The 18,446-nt window shown below is 41.5% G+C and overlaps 1 protein-coding gene across 2 annotated transcripts in view; it reads left to right on the plus strand.

The window, feature by feature from the left end:
- LOC116943676 (polycystin-1-like protein 2) overlaps window positions 1–18,446 on the plus strand; it is a 143,908-nt gene that overhangs the window by 90,319 nt on the left and 35,143 nt on the right. For both annotated transcript variants that reach the window (XM_076067884.1, XM_076067883.1), the window contains exons 2-9: window positions 1,875–2,049; window positions 3,769–3,956; window positions 7,893–8,212; window positions 9,308–10,422; window positions 11,631–11,785; window positions 13,064–13,234; window positions 14,370–14,617; window positions 18,025–18,192. In XM_076067884.1, coding sequence (XP_075923999.1) covers window positions 1,880–2,049; window positions 3,769–3,956; window positions 7,893–8,212; window positions 9,308–10,422; window positions 11,631–11,785; window positions 13,064–13,234; window positions 14,370–14,617; window positions 18,025–18,192 — 2,535 coding nt within the window. In that variant the 5' untranslated portion in view covers window positions 1,875–1,879. The remainder of the gene's footprint in view (window positions 1–1,874; window positions 2,050–3,768; window positions 3,957–7,892; window positions 8,213–9,307; window positions 10,423–11,630; window positions 11,786–13,063; window positions 13,235–14,369; window positions 14,618–18,024; window positions 18,193–18,446) is intronic.

Consider the following 18,446-nt stretch of genomic DNA (forward strand, 5'->3'; position numbering starts at 1 on the left):
TGCCTTGTTCCTGCTGTCTAAAGAAGCTACATGGAAGTGATAATATCTTTCAAAACTGCAGGGCACGATGCTTCTGTGTGTGCCCAACCCACTGGGTATAAGGTTAATCTAAGGTTTGTAAAGAAGCACACTATTTGGTACTCAGGTGTAATTTGACACTCCGTATACAGATTGTTTTCTCCGCAAATAGGATGATGGGCTCTATAAATACGCACACCTTACTGAATTGCTGCTAAGACAGAAGACTGGCGTAAGGAGTACATCACTAGAGGCAAGTAGACATATGTATATGTATGTTGAACTTACCTCGCACCGTACGTAGGCAACTGCACTATTCGGAGATATATCCAGTGTGTTGAATATGTGAACTACAAACACATTTGTTGGGTTTCTTATGGAGAAAGTGTATAAGTGTTATACTGTAGTTTTAAAATAAAATCACGTGCACATCTGGAAATTATTTTAATGAATGCAATGTTTTCAGGCAATAATACTTTCTTAACTCGGAAAAAGTTTAACATGCATGCTTTCATGACCAATATTATAATTCACAATTGAATTATGAAACTGATACAAAAATAATAAAATCGTGACAGTTTAGGACAGCATTTTGCACTGTGCTGACTGAAGATGAGATTCCATATTTACAAGAACAATATTTTTTGTGTAATAAGATGGCTTTATGTTGGTATATTAAAATGTAATTTTATTATTTTACGAATAATTAAAATTAACCCATTAAAACGATATTGTGGTCTACACATAGCCAATTCTTTGCTCAATAACTAATACATTAAGTGTCTCTTTATATTTAAGAAAATATATTTACGTATCCAAATGAGTTATTTTAACCAACAAATAAGATACCAACCAATATTTAAATACATTTTAAAGCAAGGAAATACTACATTAAGTGTGTGTTTCATTGAACCTATAAATGTTTATTTTAAATAATATATTTAAAATGACTTCTCTGGCCACCAGCAGCTGCAGTGGTCACGTGAACACGTTACAAATATAACCCTCCACAACCGACAGATACAATCAAATCAAGTTTGTCAGGTGGCCACATTACGGTTTTGCAGATAAACCAAATCAAATTGACGTATTTGCCTACGTGACAATTTGATTTGGTTGACTATGTTGGGTGGTGGAGGGCTATGGATATAATTTGTCATTGTAGCTAAACAAGGATCTAAACGAAAATAACCTAAATATGAATCATGATATTGGTCGGTAAAACCTATATATAAAATCAACATTACTAACACCAGAAACACACATACGAAACTGTCAATTCTCGAACGTGCAATTCGATGCATAAAGAATCCATGTTAATAATTATTTTACATTACACCACAAATATATGTTCAGTTGCACTGTAATTTAGCTTTCATACAATATATGCATAATTAGCGAATGTTGTGTATTGATGTCTATGAAATATCTTGTGTTTTTTGCATTCATTAAGTCAGATTTTTTTTCTCTCCGTATATCAGAATCACGACTGAACAATAATGAAGATGGAACAACCATGTGTGCTTGTCAAAATGATCATTATTATCTTAACATATGGTAAAGTCCCACTTAAATTTTCATACATTGTTATTTAATTTGGATGCAACGATAGTGTTACAAAGATAATGCTGAGTGTCATTCATGTACTATATGTTAATTTAAGTTACATATACCACGGCATATAACGTAGGCATAAGATACAAACCATTAAAGTCCATCTATTGTTGTTCACGTTCAGCAGACAAAATGGTCAATTATCAAAAACCGTTTTGTTTGATGTGAAATAATTGCCCTGCATTTTTAATCGCTCGAATGGATTTGTATTACTTTTGGTAACGCGATTGATTCTATTTCAGAGATAATGTGCCCAAAAGTACAGGGGAAATCATCCAGTGGAGTTTCCACCACTACTTTGGAGGGATTTATCACCAGTGACAACTACCCGAGCCCATACCCCAAGCACTATGACCGTACTTGGACTATTTCAGGCCCTTCTATGTCCATAGTCACAGTGAACGTTTTAGATGTGGAGTAAGTAACATTCGCTCTGTTCTCTATGCACACGTGGGACACCTCTTTTGTTTAATTTGGCATCAACTGATTGTTACGTATTTCTTACGTCATAATAATGCTTTGTTAAAACATGTTAAACATTATATCTGGGCAATGGATGGAACTAATGAGTACGGTGTTTTCTTAATACATGTTCAAACCTGTAAATGATAAGAAATCCATCACAATGGAGCAATATATTTTGTTTTGGCCTTGTTGTTTCATGACAGCATCTGTTTAGGCAAGCAGTGTCAATCTTCTGAGTTCTCATCAGCAGAGTTAGACTTGTGAAAAAAATCGTGTTATGTTATCAGATATGAGAGACTGAAGCCATCCATATAAACTATGGGTCCATCAGCACAGCCAAAATAGCACGATACAGCATTTATTTTGCTCTGTTGATGGCATTGGAAAAAAAAAACAATCTTCCGTCTTATCCACACAAAATATAATACAAATATTAGTCTGGAATACACAGAGGCTGAGAGACTCAAACAATATAATCCTTATTACAGGTCGATTCTAGTATTGTCAGTGCGTTAAGTGATCAGGCTCAGTTTAGTGTATCCCAGTCACATGTGTTTCACTTAATTACATTCCAGGCCAGAGACATTATCAGCAGAAAGGAAAAGTTACAAATATCTCACTCATCTGAACAGTTACGGGAACTGTATGCATTTTAAGTTGTCTCCTTAATTTTCCTCGCATGGCTGACGTTGAGATAGAGCAATAACTGTGACTTTACATTGACGTGGTTGAGCCAGACGATTGCGTCAGGAGTAACAGAACGATGCAATTTTCTGGTTCAACCATCTGCGGTAATGGGACATCGAACACAACCGTGTGATATAACTGGAGGGTCATGTCACCGTCAGACATATCGCTCCAATTGTAAGTAGTTCCTGAATCAGAAGAAATAGTTGCTCTGCATTCGTAGATTAGTTTAATAACATTGCGATTCACTTTAATTAGTGAAAAATATTAAATCTAAATTAAACAAGAGAGCTGTGCAAGATGGCTCGAGATAAATATCGCCTGCTCCGATTTATTTCAGGCTTCGCTTTCGACCTTGGCCCCAGACGTGTAGCCGCGGGCGTCCAAGGTCTAACGCCTTCTAGACTTGGGGTGTTTAAAACTGGTGGCGTGAAACTCATGTTTAATGCATTAGCTCTGTCTGTAGCGTGACATGGGTGAGGGGGGTCACGATAACTCTTGTAAAGATGATCCAGCATACATAACACATTTAGAATGACGTTGTGTTACCATCAGAAAAATCGCCTAGAGATTACCAACCAAATTTATCAAATTATTGTCCAAAACCTGAATTTGATAAGCCTTGTCGACCAAGGCAGCGATGCGATCTCACGACGCCACACGCCACGGTGGGCCTTGGCACTTGACCTTTGTCTGGGCTTGGCGCTTTGGCTTCAGGCCTTGATTGACCTCATACTTGGCGTCGTTGTGGCTCTGTCCTTGAATGAAGACTGCCAAAACGAATAGAGAAACAAAAAACCCGTGATGCACATTCAACACTCCACAATGTGAGGAGCCTTCACTGGGCAAAACATGGAAGGAAACTTGACAGTAGTTAGCTGGATTAGAAGTTACAATGCATGCCATATGACGCCCCTGCTAATTTGTGTGCATATGCCTTGTATACAGTGCTACGATTTCTAATCATATGATTTGTACCCACAGATTGAATGTGCAAAGTGATAACATCTACATTTATGAAACGAATACAAATCCTCAATTAGGGATTTTGCAAGTATATTCATATCGATCATATCAAAACACTTTAATTATCAGATTTACGGGTGGCAATCATCCAACGCAAAGAGGCTTATATGCTAATTATACTATAATTACACTTCTTTTGGAAGATGGTAAGTGTTATTTTAAATACAGGTATGCTGGATAATACTTTACTGTTACCATTATGGACACTGTTTACTCGTCTGTGGCAATGCAAGGTTTTTCAATTACCTTGCTATTCATGTCAATTCATAATTAAAGTGCTTAAATGTGAGGAGGTCATCCTGAGTGTGTGATCCCCATCTTTATTATGAAGCAGAAAATACATCTGTTTGTGTGAAGCAGCAAAAACTCTTGAACGCTGAGCTCTGGTGTCATGAAATTTGCACAGCTTACGCTGTCTGGAATTTCTAAGTCAACGCGACTATTTTCTGTTCGCTACGTCATTCCCTTCCCGAGTTGCCAAAATCGACCTTACGTATAAGTGGGTTCAGGTTGAATTTCCTTGAGTGAAAAACATCCGATTTAGAAATTAAAAAATCTCGTGACGTTCATTCTTAAGAATTTTGTTCAGTCAGAGATTCTTATCATTGTAAAAGTTGTATAATGTTGTGTTTCCTCATCGCATGTTTCATTAGTGAAATATTTACAATTTAAACTTGATTTGAAGCTTTCGTGACTGCAGGAATTACTCTTTGGTTCTTTCGGTAAAGTCACGTAGAAAGAAAATAAATTAAATAATACAAAATACAACGTTTCGATCGTAACACAAGCAACCTTCAACAGGTAGAAATCAAACCTAGTGAACTTAGAAATACAATGCAATACAACAAATAGAGTCGGCCAACACAACAGTCAGCACCTCAGCTGGTTGATTACGTTCTTTCAAAGATTGCTAAATTTGAGAGAGAGACAAAACACAGACACGGAGACACACAGACAGACACACAAGCAGAGAGACACACACAGAGACACACAGTGTGTGTCTATGTTGTGTGTCTCTCTCTGTGTGTCTCTGTGTTGTCTCTCTCTGCTTGTGTGTCTGTCTGTGTTTTTACTAAAACACGTAACAATTCCGAAATTGATGAGATCTCGGAGGACCAAGCAGGCCGCTACATCTCCAGTAATGAAGCGGCGTGGCGCATTTTCGGATTTCTGATCCACGAACGATACCCAATAGTCGTGCATCTTCATGTTCACCTCGAAAACGGCCAGCGCATCTATTTTAGCCAAGGCAATTTGCAAAATCTTCTGGCCAATCGACCAAACACAACATTGACAGGATACTTCGAGCTATGCAAAACAGACGATTTTGCAAAACACTCCTCTATTGCGAAGTTCCGAAGTATTACACATGGGACAAGCCAAAGAAAGTCTTCAGTCGACACAAACAAGGTGCGATTGTTGAAGGACATGTCGGTATTCGATCAGGTGACGCTCTTGGCCGTGTTTACACAGTCCACATGATAAACTTTGATTGCTACTACTTGAGAATGTTGTTGCACAAAGTGAAAGGCCCAACTTGCTTCAAGGATCTCCGAACAGTCGATGGAGTTGAACACGACACTTATCATGCAGCTTGCCTGGCATTGCGACTCCTAGAGAACGACAATCAATGGCACGAGACATTCAAGGAAGCGAAGGAATTGGATTCACCATCAAAAATCAGACCTCTCTTCACAGTCATCCTGTTGTTTTGTGAACCATCAAATCCTAAAGCGCTTTGGGAGAGCCACAAAGACTGCTTGTCTGAAGAAATTTTGAATAGACTTCGACGAGATAATCCTCAAATGACTTTGGAATTCACTGATGACATCTATATTGAGGGACTTATCACGATTGAAGATAAAGTTTTGGAGATGATTGGAAAGTCTTTGTCGGAGATCGGCATTAAAAGTCCTTCACGACAGCAAGCAGTGAACATGACTCGAGAAATGCTTCGAGAGTTGTCATATGGCTCTGACAAAATTCTGGATTACGTCACGCAGAACGAATGCAGAGCAACAAACAATGTATCAGGAGGTTCTACGACGACATTATAGCAACGAAGGCGGAGTAATTTTCATCGACGCTCCTGGAGGAACTGGAAATACTTTTTTGATCAATTTGTTGCTGGCCCGCATCAGAGGAGAAGAAGATTGCACTTGCTGTTGCATCTTCTGGCATCGCGGCAACGTTGATGACTGGTGGACGAACAGCGCATTCAACGCTTCAAATCACGATTGACTTGGTCCATAATGAAGCGCCCGTTTGCAACATCAAGAAAGGAAGTGGAAAGACAAAAGTACTGCTGGAAGCTAAAGCGTTATTCTGGGATGAAATCTCGATGATGCATAAGCACGGATTTGAGGCAGTCAACAGAACACTGCAAGACATTCGTGGCAACATATATCTTATGGGCGGTTTGATTGTTGTCTTTGCTGGTGGTTTTCGTCCAAACATTACCATTGATTCCACGATAGTTGATGAGATCAAAGCCTGCCTAAAATCATCTTAGCTTGGAGAAACGTCACAACAATGAAGCTCACAACCAACATTAGAGTTCAACAATCTGATAGCTATGACTCCAATAATTTGTATGAGTATTTGCTCAAAATTGGCAATGGCAAGGAAGCAACAAGTGAAACTGGAAAAATCCAGCTGTCCGAAGAATTCTGCTAAATTTTTCTTACTCTGAAGAGTCTCATCAATTGCGTGTATCCGAACATCAGAGCAAATCTTCTGAATCGCAAATGGCTTAAGGAACGTGCAATCCTGCCACCACTAAACGTCAAAGTTGAAATCAACAAATCCATTCATTAAACGAACGACAAGCTAACCGGTAGAATTTCTGAATTCTTTGAATCCAACGGAATTCTGCCACACAAATTAGTGCTCAAACTTGGATCTCCCATCATGCTGTTAAGAAATTTGGACCCACCAAAACTGTGTAACGGATAAAGACTGATGGTGAAGGCATTAAATGCTCATTTCATTGAGGCATCGATTCTAACTGGTCCATTTGAAGGCGAGCACGTCTTCATTCCAAGGATTCCATTGAATACAACTGATTTGTCATTTTCATTCAAACGATTACAATTTCCAGTTTGGCTTGCATTTTCAATCACCACTAAAAAATCGCAGGGACAGTCACTTAAAGTTACGGGCTTGGATTTGACAGATGAATGCTTCTCACATGGACAGCTGTATGTTGGAATGTCAAGAGCAAAGGATCCAACAAAATTATACATTGTCATCGATGAAGAAACAGAAACCAAAAATGTTGTGTATGGCCAAGTGTTGAAATAATCACACTATGAATAAATAATTTGTGATGACTGAATTAGTAAAATTTATTTGTTTCGGCTTTTTTGTTTCTTGCAAGCATACATTTTTTTCAGGCTTTTTCAGTGAAATATAAGGGAATATGAAATTAATACAAAATAAGAATCCAATTCCCGGGCGAAGCCAGGTAGTAAAGCTAGTTGACTATACAATTTAGTAAGGTGTAGAATAAGGACATAGACTATAAATGTAAGGATGAAGAGATCATACCTGTGAACCCCTTATCAGTTCTTACCTTATTACAGACCAATTCAGACCTTATTGGTCATCCAGTGCCCTTATAATTCTCAACATTCATCCTACAAAGTCCCATCACAAGGGAGAAACACAAACATAATGACAAACATTTTTTTCTGCCCTATTGAAATGGCTGTACGCCGTATGGACCTGAACACTCAATTTCTCTGTATAAGAATACGGCTAAATTGTATGGGTTGACAGGTATGATAGGTTGCTGTTGTTGCTTGTTTAACTTTTTTGAACTCTGTAAATGATATCAAATAGATAACAATAATTGATTGGCCTTCTTAAAAATGGTGTGCTGCACACATTAATTGCATTGAAGGTCTTACTGCTGATCAGTTTGTTCTTAATTGTGAGTCCTCAAAAGTTATATTGACAGTACTTGTAATCATCATTAATGAGCAGGACATATATAGAAATCTGTATGGTATGAAATGAGTATGATATGAAATCTGAATTACTTAAACGTTTAAGATAACTTGGATTGAAATGCCTTTCAGACGACACAAGGCCTATCGGATTGGAATCTGGTGTTATACCAGACAGTCTTATCACTGCCTCATCCACATCCGGTTCCACATTTACAGCGCAAAAAGCCCGCTTGAATAGCACACTGGGATACTGGAGACCACAAACTCTCAACGCCAATGAGTACCTGCAGATATTGTTTGAGGCCAGGCTTTCTGTGACAGGACTGATCTTGCAAGGGGCAGTACCGCAGGTGGCCTCACTCAATAAGTTAACTCCTGGTTGGGTTACTGCCATCAACATAGCCATTATGGACCCAGGAACCTCCGCTTGGAAGGACACAAATACCATAGTAAGTATTTAATAAGACACTGCACACAATAGCATTAAGCATGGCCAACCCTCTGCTGGTCTGAACTCACCTTATTTAACTCTATCTGGTTTGCATTATTTAAGGACCCCAACCATTTTGTCCTTTTGGAAAAAAGAAAAGTTCCATCCAATATTTAATCCTCAAAACTGCCTAATGTAATAATGTACCATCAGACAATTTTTGCTAGTGAAACCTGTTGTTATCATCCGTAGAATTACGACATTCATCAAGAATATCATCATCGTGTTCATTGTCTTTGTCTTCATCATCACTGGCATCTTCACGTGCCTGTGTACCTCAGTTCTTCTTATGTTCTGCAAGGATTAGAACACTTAAAACTCATTTGACAGTTTAAATAGAAATGCAAAATAAATGTTGTGGAATGGAGGTACCACACGCGTGACTCTGTGCAGAATGGACACCCATGCTTTCTCTCTTTCTACTCCTGGCACAGGCCATGCCCCCAGAGCTTGGTTGACGTGATTCCACAAGATGTTGGAAAATTTTCCACGTATTTCCAGAAACTTTCTGTCATTATTAGCTCCACCCAAAACCCACCAATTTGAGGCCATGTTGCAATTGTGGCACGAGTTGTGTATGTAATATGTGGAATTTTACATGGAATCAGCTTCACGTAAATCGCAAATGTGGAATGGGGCAGTCCCCCCCACATATAAACTGCTGTCTTTCCACCAGAAAGGTGGTGATACGATTCCCAGAAATAGCTACATGAATAAGGCACTTTGTCTCATTGTCCCAGTTATATCCCAAACCAATCTGTTGACATACATTTATAAATAACAAATAATTTGCAATGAGCTTCCTTGTGTAAGTAGCCAGAACCCCCCCTGGTAAAGGAGGTCTTGCATTTAACACTTGTGGGGGCCTCACCTGGTTATGAATTCAAATTTCCTCTTAATAGAGTGCATCTTATCATTTAGTCGAGGGGAATACATTGATGTGATTTTGCAACACTTGTTTTTTTGTATTGGTGTGTGATGCTATGTTCATTTATCTTCAATATTATGGAAATAACTACATGAGCTGACCCAATGTTTACTTTTGTTGTTTCAGTATTTTACTGGCATCGATAACTATCAGGATCCAAAGACCATACTGTTTACAAATCCCTTGCAGTGCACGGGAATACGGATAAAGCCCACAAACTGGCAGAGTGACATAGCCCTGCGCGTGGAGGTTCTTTCACGCACCTCCAGAGCCAACGCCACTAAAATGACATGCGTGGCAAGCAACACGAACATGATTGTGACTCTGATGGCGGAAAACGTCTACATGGGATTTGCTTGCTACCTCTGGGACCTTGGAGATGGTCACACAGTTGCCTATGGTGCCGAGTTCTGTAAACGTTTGTGGCCAAACGTGGCCACGGTAAACGAATACGCGTCAGAAACTTTGACCTTCTCATATACCTATTCATCCTTTGGAAAGTATTCAATCCAACTCCAAGAAATCACAGGATTTTCCCGCAGCAGTTACAACACGACTCTGTACTTAAACAGTTATGGCTGTATACCTTATACGTTGATAATTGGAGGTGAAACGGCAAATAAACCCAAGACGCAGTTTTTAAAAGTGCCCGAACAATTGGATGTGATGGCAACTTTGAACATGTCTTGCTTGCTCAAATATGAAAATATTCAGTACATCTGGTCCATCACAAACCAGCAAAATGGGAACATAAGAGCAGTAAATGGAAACAATAATAGCTTGCAACATTTCAATCCCTTCTATTTCACCCAAGGCACGTTCTTAATACAGGTCACCGTCAATCTCCAACCACTCGGCTTGCAAAATTTGGTGGACAATATGACCCTCATCGTCAATGCGACTCCCTTACAAGTGCAGATCACTGGTGGAGACACCAGGACTGTTGGCAATGGAGCTGATGTGCAGGTCGATGCATCTCTGTCTTATGATCCAGACGATCCCAGCCAGAGCAACAGCGGGATTGCATTTAATTGGCGATGCACCAAAGTATCTTATGATAACAAATTGACACTCTGCACGTATGTTGTCTTGGGCTCTGGCATCATATCCATCCCTCAGGCTGAACTGCAAACAAATTCTGTCCTACAAGTTGAGGTGACGGCAACTAAAGATATTCGTGTTGCAAATAAAACACAAGTTATTCACGTGATAGAAGGAAATCCTCTGGACATATACATAAGGTACATAACGCATTGTGTTATGTTCCACTGTGCACCTGTATCAGTGGCGTCGTGGCGTTCGTAGCGTGGGCTATGGTGCAAATAATGAAATGGGAATCCCCCGTTCAATTCCGCCCCCTCTTTTCGTAGCCCGGACCTTGGGCCCCTCCGGCTATTGGCCCTGGTGCAGTAGCACCACCTGCACACTCAAAAGCCACGTCGCTGGTTTGTGTGTGTATACGTTGTGTGTGTGGAGGGGAGCAGTGGCACAGCGGTTTGCACACCACGCTACAAGCCAAGCAGCCCAAGGTCAATTCCCACTCACGGCCACCAGCACCAGTGACGATTATCTGAATCGACTCAGCCTCAAATGAGTACCTGGTGTGGTGTGTAAAAATATCGCCACTGGGGATAAAGGCGGTCGGGCATGGTGCTGGCCACCCACCCCCTCATGTGCTGTGCTGGCTTTCATATGTGCTCCCTAACGGCACTTGCCCTAACGGTATTTTAACGTTATACGGGGAATCTTTGTCTTTGTTGGGTGCACACAGTGATTAGTGCCCAATATTATGATCTGTAAGACTGGGTAAACTCCTAACAAATGGGTATTTGTTATCTGATCTGGTATGAGCTCTCAATAAGTTGGCAATCGACAGTTATTGCAACACTCGTGAGGCAAAGTCATTCTGGCCACATGCCTCACTCGTGTGCTCTGTTGGCCTTTAAAAGTGCTCACAAGAATCACTTTGCCCCAACAGCATATTTAGGTACATTTTTTAAAATATATATATGTGAAGGAGGCATAGTCTGTTTATTTATTACATGTGTAATGTGTATTCCTTTAGTCGATCGTTTTTTTACCTACAAATTATGAATACAATACTGTACTTAGGATTTATGTAAAGATAATGAGATTGAAAGGTCACAGTCACTTCATGTCTAAATGACGGTGTGTGGTGCTCCTGTGAATTTGTGGCTAAAGCTATTGTTGGAAATTCCATATTCATGTGGTCGAGTTAGACACTCCAAAGTAGAAGCACTGCTGATGTCCCACACGAGTACTTAATTTGTTGACCTTTAGAGAGTTGACCATCAACTGAGCATTATTTCAAGGTGTCCCCTGTTCCAATATTTATGCAGCTGCTATTACTAGATAAGCACGCATCTTTGTTTGACTGATATTGTCCAATCACAATTGTTTATTTATTTTTAAAATGTTGTCTTTCCAGTTGTGAATATATTTGCATTCAAACTGTGACCACTACGGAGCCACTTGTCCTGTCAGTTGAGTGCGTAAACTGCAATGATGACACCGTATCTTACCAGTGGGAGCTGATGTCCAGGAATAACATCGTCAGCAACTTCGCAGCCATGACATCTACCGGTAAACATTTCATTGGCATTTTTTTTTAAATATCTGATTGCATTGGCAAAATGTATTAAAACGTACAAAATATGTTTTTTTTCCCAGTACTAAATTATTTAAACTATTTAACAAGGGTAATGTCTTCATCCATACACTCTTGTAAGGCAGTGCTTATTTTGATTTGCATTCCCTAAGTCAGTGGTGGAAATTGCACAATACTGCGGTGGGCTCAATATATTCTATAGAACAGCCACTATTGACTTATCAAAATATATTACTCATGTTATTGACCCTTTGCGGGATGGTGCAATAACCGCGGTAATTTACAATAACAGTCGCTGAGAAAACAATAACTAACCCATGCCACAGTTTTCTGCAACCATTCCTAGAAACGTAGCTCTGCTGAAACGCCATTAAAATTCTGATGAAACGCTGGTGTATACTAATGTTATCCCAACTTGCCAAAGTTGATCAATCTTGCGTAAATTACCTCATTGGGAAGCACAGCGTAGAGCAACATCAACCCCCCGGTGGCAGACGAATGTAATGCGCACTTGGCAGGGCGGTGCTGCGTCCACCTTCGTGCCACGCAGGGAACAGCTTGCCGCAGGAGGTTCCATCGGGCTAGACCAGTGGCTCTTTACTTTGGGTGCACGCACCCCCTGGAGGTGCGAGATGCAATTTCTGGGGGTGCGAGACATGGCCAGATTTTTTTTAGAAGGTAAATAATCGAAACGCAAATTAAGCACGGGCACGTAAGTACAACTACCTTGTTTCATTAAACCCTACGTATTTTTTTGCATTATAATTTTTTTTTACGATTGAGAACGAAAGGGGTGCAAGGCTGCAGTCAAGGTTAAGAAGCACTAGACTGTAGCAGCGCAATGGAATGGTGGAGAAGATGTGCTATCAATTGTCGAGGCATGTGTTGTTCCCAACAAATGCATATCCTTATGCATGCACATTTTTCAGCAATGTTGACAACTAATTTACTTACCATCCATAACTGTGTCTGAGTTTGAACTAATTGCACAGTTATTGGTTTTCTGCAGTTTATTCTTGTAAAGTTTATATTGTACATGCAGTGTGTGTGTATGATTACATGGGCTATGTATGTTGTACGTATCTCAAACACACCGGTGTGCTGAACTAGTAACTAATTGGCACGTTTTGTTTACGTGACAAACGTTACTAATTGGCTGTATCAGGTGGTGGCAGGTTTAACGACACATTTATATTTACGCGATCTAACCCAACAAAAAACCTTTATTATCGGCTATGTATGTTTGTTTTAAGGCACCGAAGATGGAGGCTTGGTGGTGCTTGAAGACATGCTGGAGATCGGGGAGGAATACCAGATTAAAGTGAGAGTTGGAACTGCCAGTAGAGCTGCTGCAGAGGCCACATACGCATTTTCAACAAGCATCCCCCAAAGCAATGGCACGTGCACATGCGACCCAGAATCGGGTCAGTATTACACCGTGTCTCGCAACAGTACACTGTCCGGAACCAGGACTGAAGCATATGTACGTATATTTTGAACTTTTGTCGCGTCTTGCTTATCGGAGGTGCGGGGGACAGACAACAAACTAAACACAGATGCTATGTAAGTACGAGTCACTAGGTCGGCCCATGAGCCCTCTCTTCGCACCCCAAACTCCCCTGATCCCACAAACCTGCTTGGAATAGCATTCAATTCCAAGAGTGTAATCACGATTCCAGTCTGTAAATTGTGAGACTTGCGCAGCTGTACTATTCATTACCGAACTTTATTCTTGGTACCCTTGTCACCTTAGTTTATTCATGTTAGGTGACAAAGCCACCAAGTTGGTGTTACACTTTAAAAAACTGATATTAAAATGTTTCACTGCCCCTTGAATATATACACTATCTGTGAAAGTATGCTCAAAGGCTGCTTTATTTCCAAAACGAATGCTGGCTAACGCTGTACTTGAGCTTCTTTGTTGCTTGAAGCTTAACAGATATTCATGTTTAATGAAATAGGTGAAGCTCCATGAAGTTAAAGCAATGATTTAACAATGCACTTAGTCGCATGTCATAGTGAACAGAAATGTGTTGCTCAGGTATTGCGTTGACGATTGGTTTTAGAACAGCGACTTTTAAAGCGTCCTCTGAATATGTAATAACCTGGCTGGATACAATCACATTTGTAAATTTGGTTTGTACGTTTGAGCCTTACCACTTGTGTATCGTTACATTTTAATGTGCAATGTTATTGAGGGAACGTGTGTTCTCCTGGTGTGGTCTGTGACTGTTTTTTTTATTCTTTTAGTTGCCTTGCCCAAGCTTGAATTTAGCGTTGAAAACTCTCCAGGAATGTTATACTTAAAAGCTTTATTTATTAACAATATATTTATTTAGCGTGACTTGCTTACCTTGCACTCATTTCATTCGTGTTTTTGTCTGTGTATTGTTTGTTGCATTGCAACTTGCTGACACCGTGCCCCTACTGGACATCTGTGAAAAAGAGCGTCACCGCTCATCGGATTCCTCCAGTCTAAATAAATATTCTGTGTCAGTCATAACTAATGCTGCCCTACAGACTTTTACATTTATATTCTCTCTCGTAATTTCACTCAAGGTTTTGCAGCAATGACGCTCTTCCAGCTCTCATGCAGTGGCTGGACGAGTAAGTCCCAACAGCAGCTCACCTACACGTTTAAGGCCGTGTCGAACCACACCGAGTTCCTGCTCTACAGCTCTCAGCTGAGCCAGACTCCCTCTCTGCTGCTGCCGGTGGGAGACCTAGATAACCAAGGGACGCTGGACCTCAGGGCGAGCGTGTGCAACTCCGCGGCAGCTTGTGCGTCGGCCCCCATACATGTGTTGGTAAGAGTTTGTATACATACTCATTTGTGAATTATTTTTTACTAATGTAAAAAAAGAACATTGCTTGGATTTTCATTCTAATAGCCTCTTTGGTCAATGAGACTCCTCAATGTGAAACAATCTGGAAAGGCAGTCATTTAAGAAATCTCCATTGTATGAAAAAATACGTTTTATCATTTCTGGCAATAAAACAGGTGTTAAAATTTTCAAACACCAAATATAAACATTTTGCAAGGAATCAAGGTCTCATTAACCACACGTACTTGTGATGAACTAGCAAACAAGCATGCTCTGATAATATATGTATTGTCTTTTAAATTGATTGGCCTACACCAGAGACAGCCTTCTTTAGGGCCTTGTCTCACAAAGACAATGCATATGTAGTGAGTCCAAAGGAGTCGCAGACGTTAACTTGGGAGCAACACTATTTATTTAACGCAACAGCGCCAACACAACATAACCTACGCTCGGGTCTCGAATGCCCATCGAGCCACGCTACGGCACAACTAGACACGGTTTGCTATCCCGGTCCGGACCACAAGCTTGGTTCCGGACCGCGTGGCTAGAGGCTTCTACTCCCCGACATGGATCTTCGAACACCAAACCTTGAAGAAGAACCCCGAGCTCCTCACGGAGCTCTCGTTATATGCCCCCGGGCTGGGGCTGGCTCTGCCCTTAGCCACGCCCAGCTTCCAGGTTCTACAGGGCTTTTTTCGAACGTTCCCGAGAGCTCTCCGGGACCACGTGACCGCCCCTGGGCCCCCGTCCACCGGTGGCCCCCCTCCACCATCGTCCGGTCACGTGACAACAGGTCAGCCAGAGTGTCATGCCCCAGCGTAACCCTGGCTGGCTGACACTCGCTCTCGCTCCCTGACTGGGAGCCTGCACCGCACGCTGCTCGTGGTGCCTTCGCGCTCACCAGCGCTTACCCAACCACCGCTAGTGTTGGTACTGCAGCCCGCAACCCAGGCTGCCCGCATTGACAACATCACCGGCCGTGACTTTGCAAGTCCCGGCACCATACAGTGACAAGTACAGTCACTACACATATATTATCATAGTATGTTTGTTTACACGTTCACCACAAGTACGTGTGGTTAACGCGAACTTGATTTCTTGCAAAAAGTTCCTATTTGGTGTTTGAACATCTTACCACCTGTTTTTTTTGCCAGAAAGGGTAAAACGTATTCTTTTTTTTTCATACCTTGTTACTGGAAAAATGGTCCCATTTTTTAGCTGCTCATCCTGAGCTATAAATTTCAGGAATCCGTTTAGAATTCTCACAGAGCAATGCAACATCCCTGGTTAGAGAATGGCCCGCAGGATTGGATATAGTAACACTGCTTGTGAGATCCTATGGGGCCACGGTGGCAAGATGTTAACTACCTTCCCTGGTATGCAGGAGGTCCTGGGTTAAATCCCGACCCTGACGCCTGTATATTGGAGTTTGCATGTTATCCCCATGGTCGCGTGGATTTTTCTACAGGTCTTTCGGGTTTTCCCCCCACATTTCGAATCAACACACGTTTAGAGTATTTTGGCTGTTATACATTTCCACGTGATAAGCCACTTCGTTGAGCAATCATTTGTGGCCAGGTCACTTCAAAAAAAGAGCTATGAAGCTCAGTGGGCCTTACTTGATAAAATAAACATGTTTTCGTTTTAAGTAACCTCTGATGAATAATAGGTGATGCCACTTTTACATTCCACCCTTCCAATGACGGAGCCAGGATTTTAAGGTAGGGGGACAACCCCTCCAGCAATGAAAAATGATAGTTGTAAGTAAGGAGTTGTCCCTTGCTTTTTATTCGAAGCGTGTGCGGCGATGGCACAGCCATCGATCGGGGGTCGAATTCGAACCGTGTGTGATCGGCATCACGCTCGCTGAAGGTATGCCTTCAGGGATGTCATGTACTGTATACACAACTACGCACAATTCTGAGTCACTTATAACTGCTTTGCCGTTACTTATTGCCAATTATGGACTCACTTTTGTCTTATCATCTCATAGAGTCCCCGGCACATAGTAATATGCTACACAGTGGCAGTAGGGGTCGCGAAACGCCGATTTTTTTCACTAACTAGCTTATATACCCGGTGTTGCCCGGGCCAAAAAAATATTTCAAAACTACTCTTAAAAATCTAACAGCAGTGCGTACTGACTGTGGTGGTACCTATGATTACAGCAGTGCATACCAACTGTGGTGGTACCTGCTATCACTACAGTAGTACATACTGATTCTATAGCAGTATTTATCGACTCTATATTACAAAGTACTCACCTAACAGAGTGGCGTGGTGAGGCCTAGTCCATTGCAGAGCCTCCGGCCTCGCCTAGATTGTCCAGCCAGCCGAGGTGGCACCTTGGCAGGCTGGAGCTGGGCTGCTACCCCTGACCCCCCCCTCCCAGCCACAATCTCCCCAGCCGCTCTGCAGTAATATCTACGGCCTATAGTGGTAGCATCTAGCGACTATATATTAGTAACTGCCCGCATCGGGGTGAGGGGGACATCACACAGTAAAAAATTAAGCTCAGCGTTGTGTATTTTTAAAGCAGTATTAATGTGAAAGAAAATGTCCCCCTCACTCCCACCGAAGGCGTGCGACTTGGCATGGGCCGTCCTCCCACTAAAGGCGCGTGAGTTGGTATGGTCGTGCACGCATCGTAAATATATAGCACGAAAAAATCGCACTAAATCGCTAATTAAACTTATTAAAAGTTGACGGATGTGAAAATGGAATAGCGCTTGCTCACGGCGGAGCTTACGGCGTGGTAGCTGGCTATTTTGATTTAATGTAAACCCCACCGTTGGAGAGCCAAATCCTTCGCAAGTGCGCGAACACACACAAAGCCACAAACTTACAAACAGACAATTTTTGACTTTCATATAGATATGAAAGATAGATAAACCCAAATGATCCGATCGAAATCCATAATTTTGATCGGATCATTGGGGGGGGGGGGGGGGCACGTGCCACCCCCCCTCCCCCCCACTGGCTCCGCCAGTGCAACCTTCTACATCAGAAATAGATGAATTGCAGTCAAACAAATCGATCAATAAATGTTTATTTGTGAGATGGAAAGTCCGATTTTATTTTATTTTCAGTGTTGGAATTCAGACACATTAGGTGCAAACCTAATGAAAAATGTTTGGTTACAGTGACTAGACTAAGATCATCAACTTACGACATTTGTAATCTCAGTTTAAGCCTGGATTGGTGCCTGGATTCGGATCGAGGATCTGAGTGATGACAGCTTAGTGATCTCACCTTGGTCTCAGCCATATCGTCATGTCCGAAGAACTATTAACAAAAATAATACGTTGAATTAAAATTGCATTGCGATATATGTATTACAGTTCACCGTTTATAAAGGGCTTTATTGACAGATGCAATTTGTTTTTCAGGTGACACGTCCTCCAGTAGATTTGTTGGTAAACAACACGCACGCAATGCTAGCATCTGGTGGCACAATCCAGCTCATGGTGCAACATAGCAATCCAATTGTCTCTACATTCATCAGCATTACAACAGCAGCCTTGAAAGACATTGCCAGTGAATATGATGTGACGCAGGTACTTTCGTTGAACAAATGTGTTAATTTAATGTGCAATGTTAGCAATGCGTTTTTGTATTGATCAAGAATGTTTGTTCGTTCGTTTCTCATTCCGCTTGTCCTGGCGAGGGTCGCGGCGAGAGCATATTGAGTAGGGTGGTCCAGACCTCCCTTTACCTGGCGACAGACTCAAGCTCTTCCTTGGGAATTCCCAATCGTTCCCAGGCAGGCTGAGCGATATAGTCCCGCCAGCGTGTCCTGGGCCGGCCATGG

This window comes from Petromyzon marinus, chromosome 18 (genome assembly GCF_048934315.1).
Source record: "Petromyzon marinus isolate PM22_M1 ecotype Great Lakes invasive population chromosome 18, UKy_Petmar_22M1.pri1.0, whole genome shotgun sequence".
NCBI classification, from domain to species: domain Eukaryota; kingdom Metazoa; phylum Chordata; class Hyperoartia; order Petromyzontiformes; family Petromyzontidae; genus Petromyzon; species Petromyzon marinus.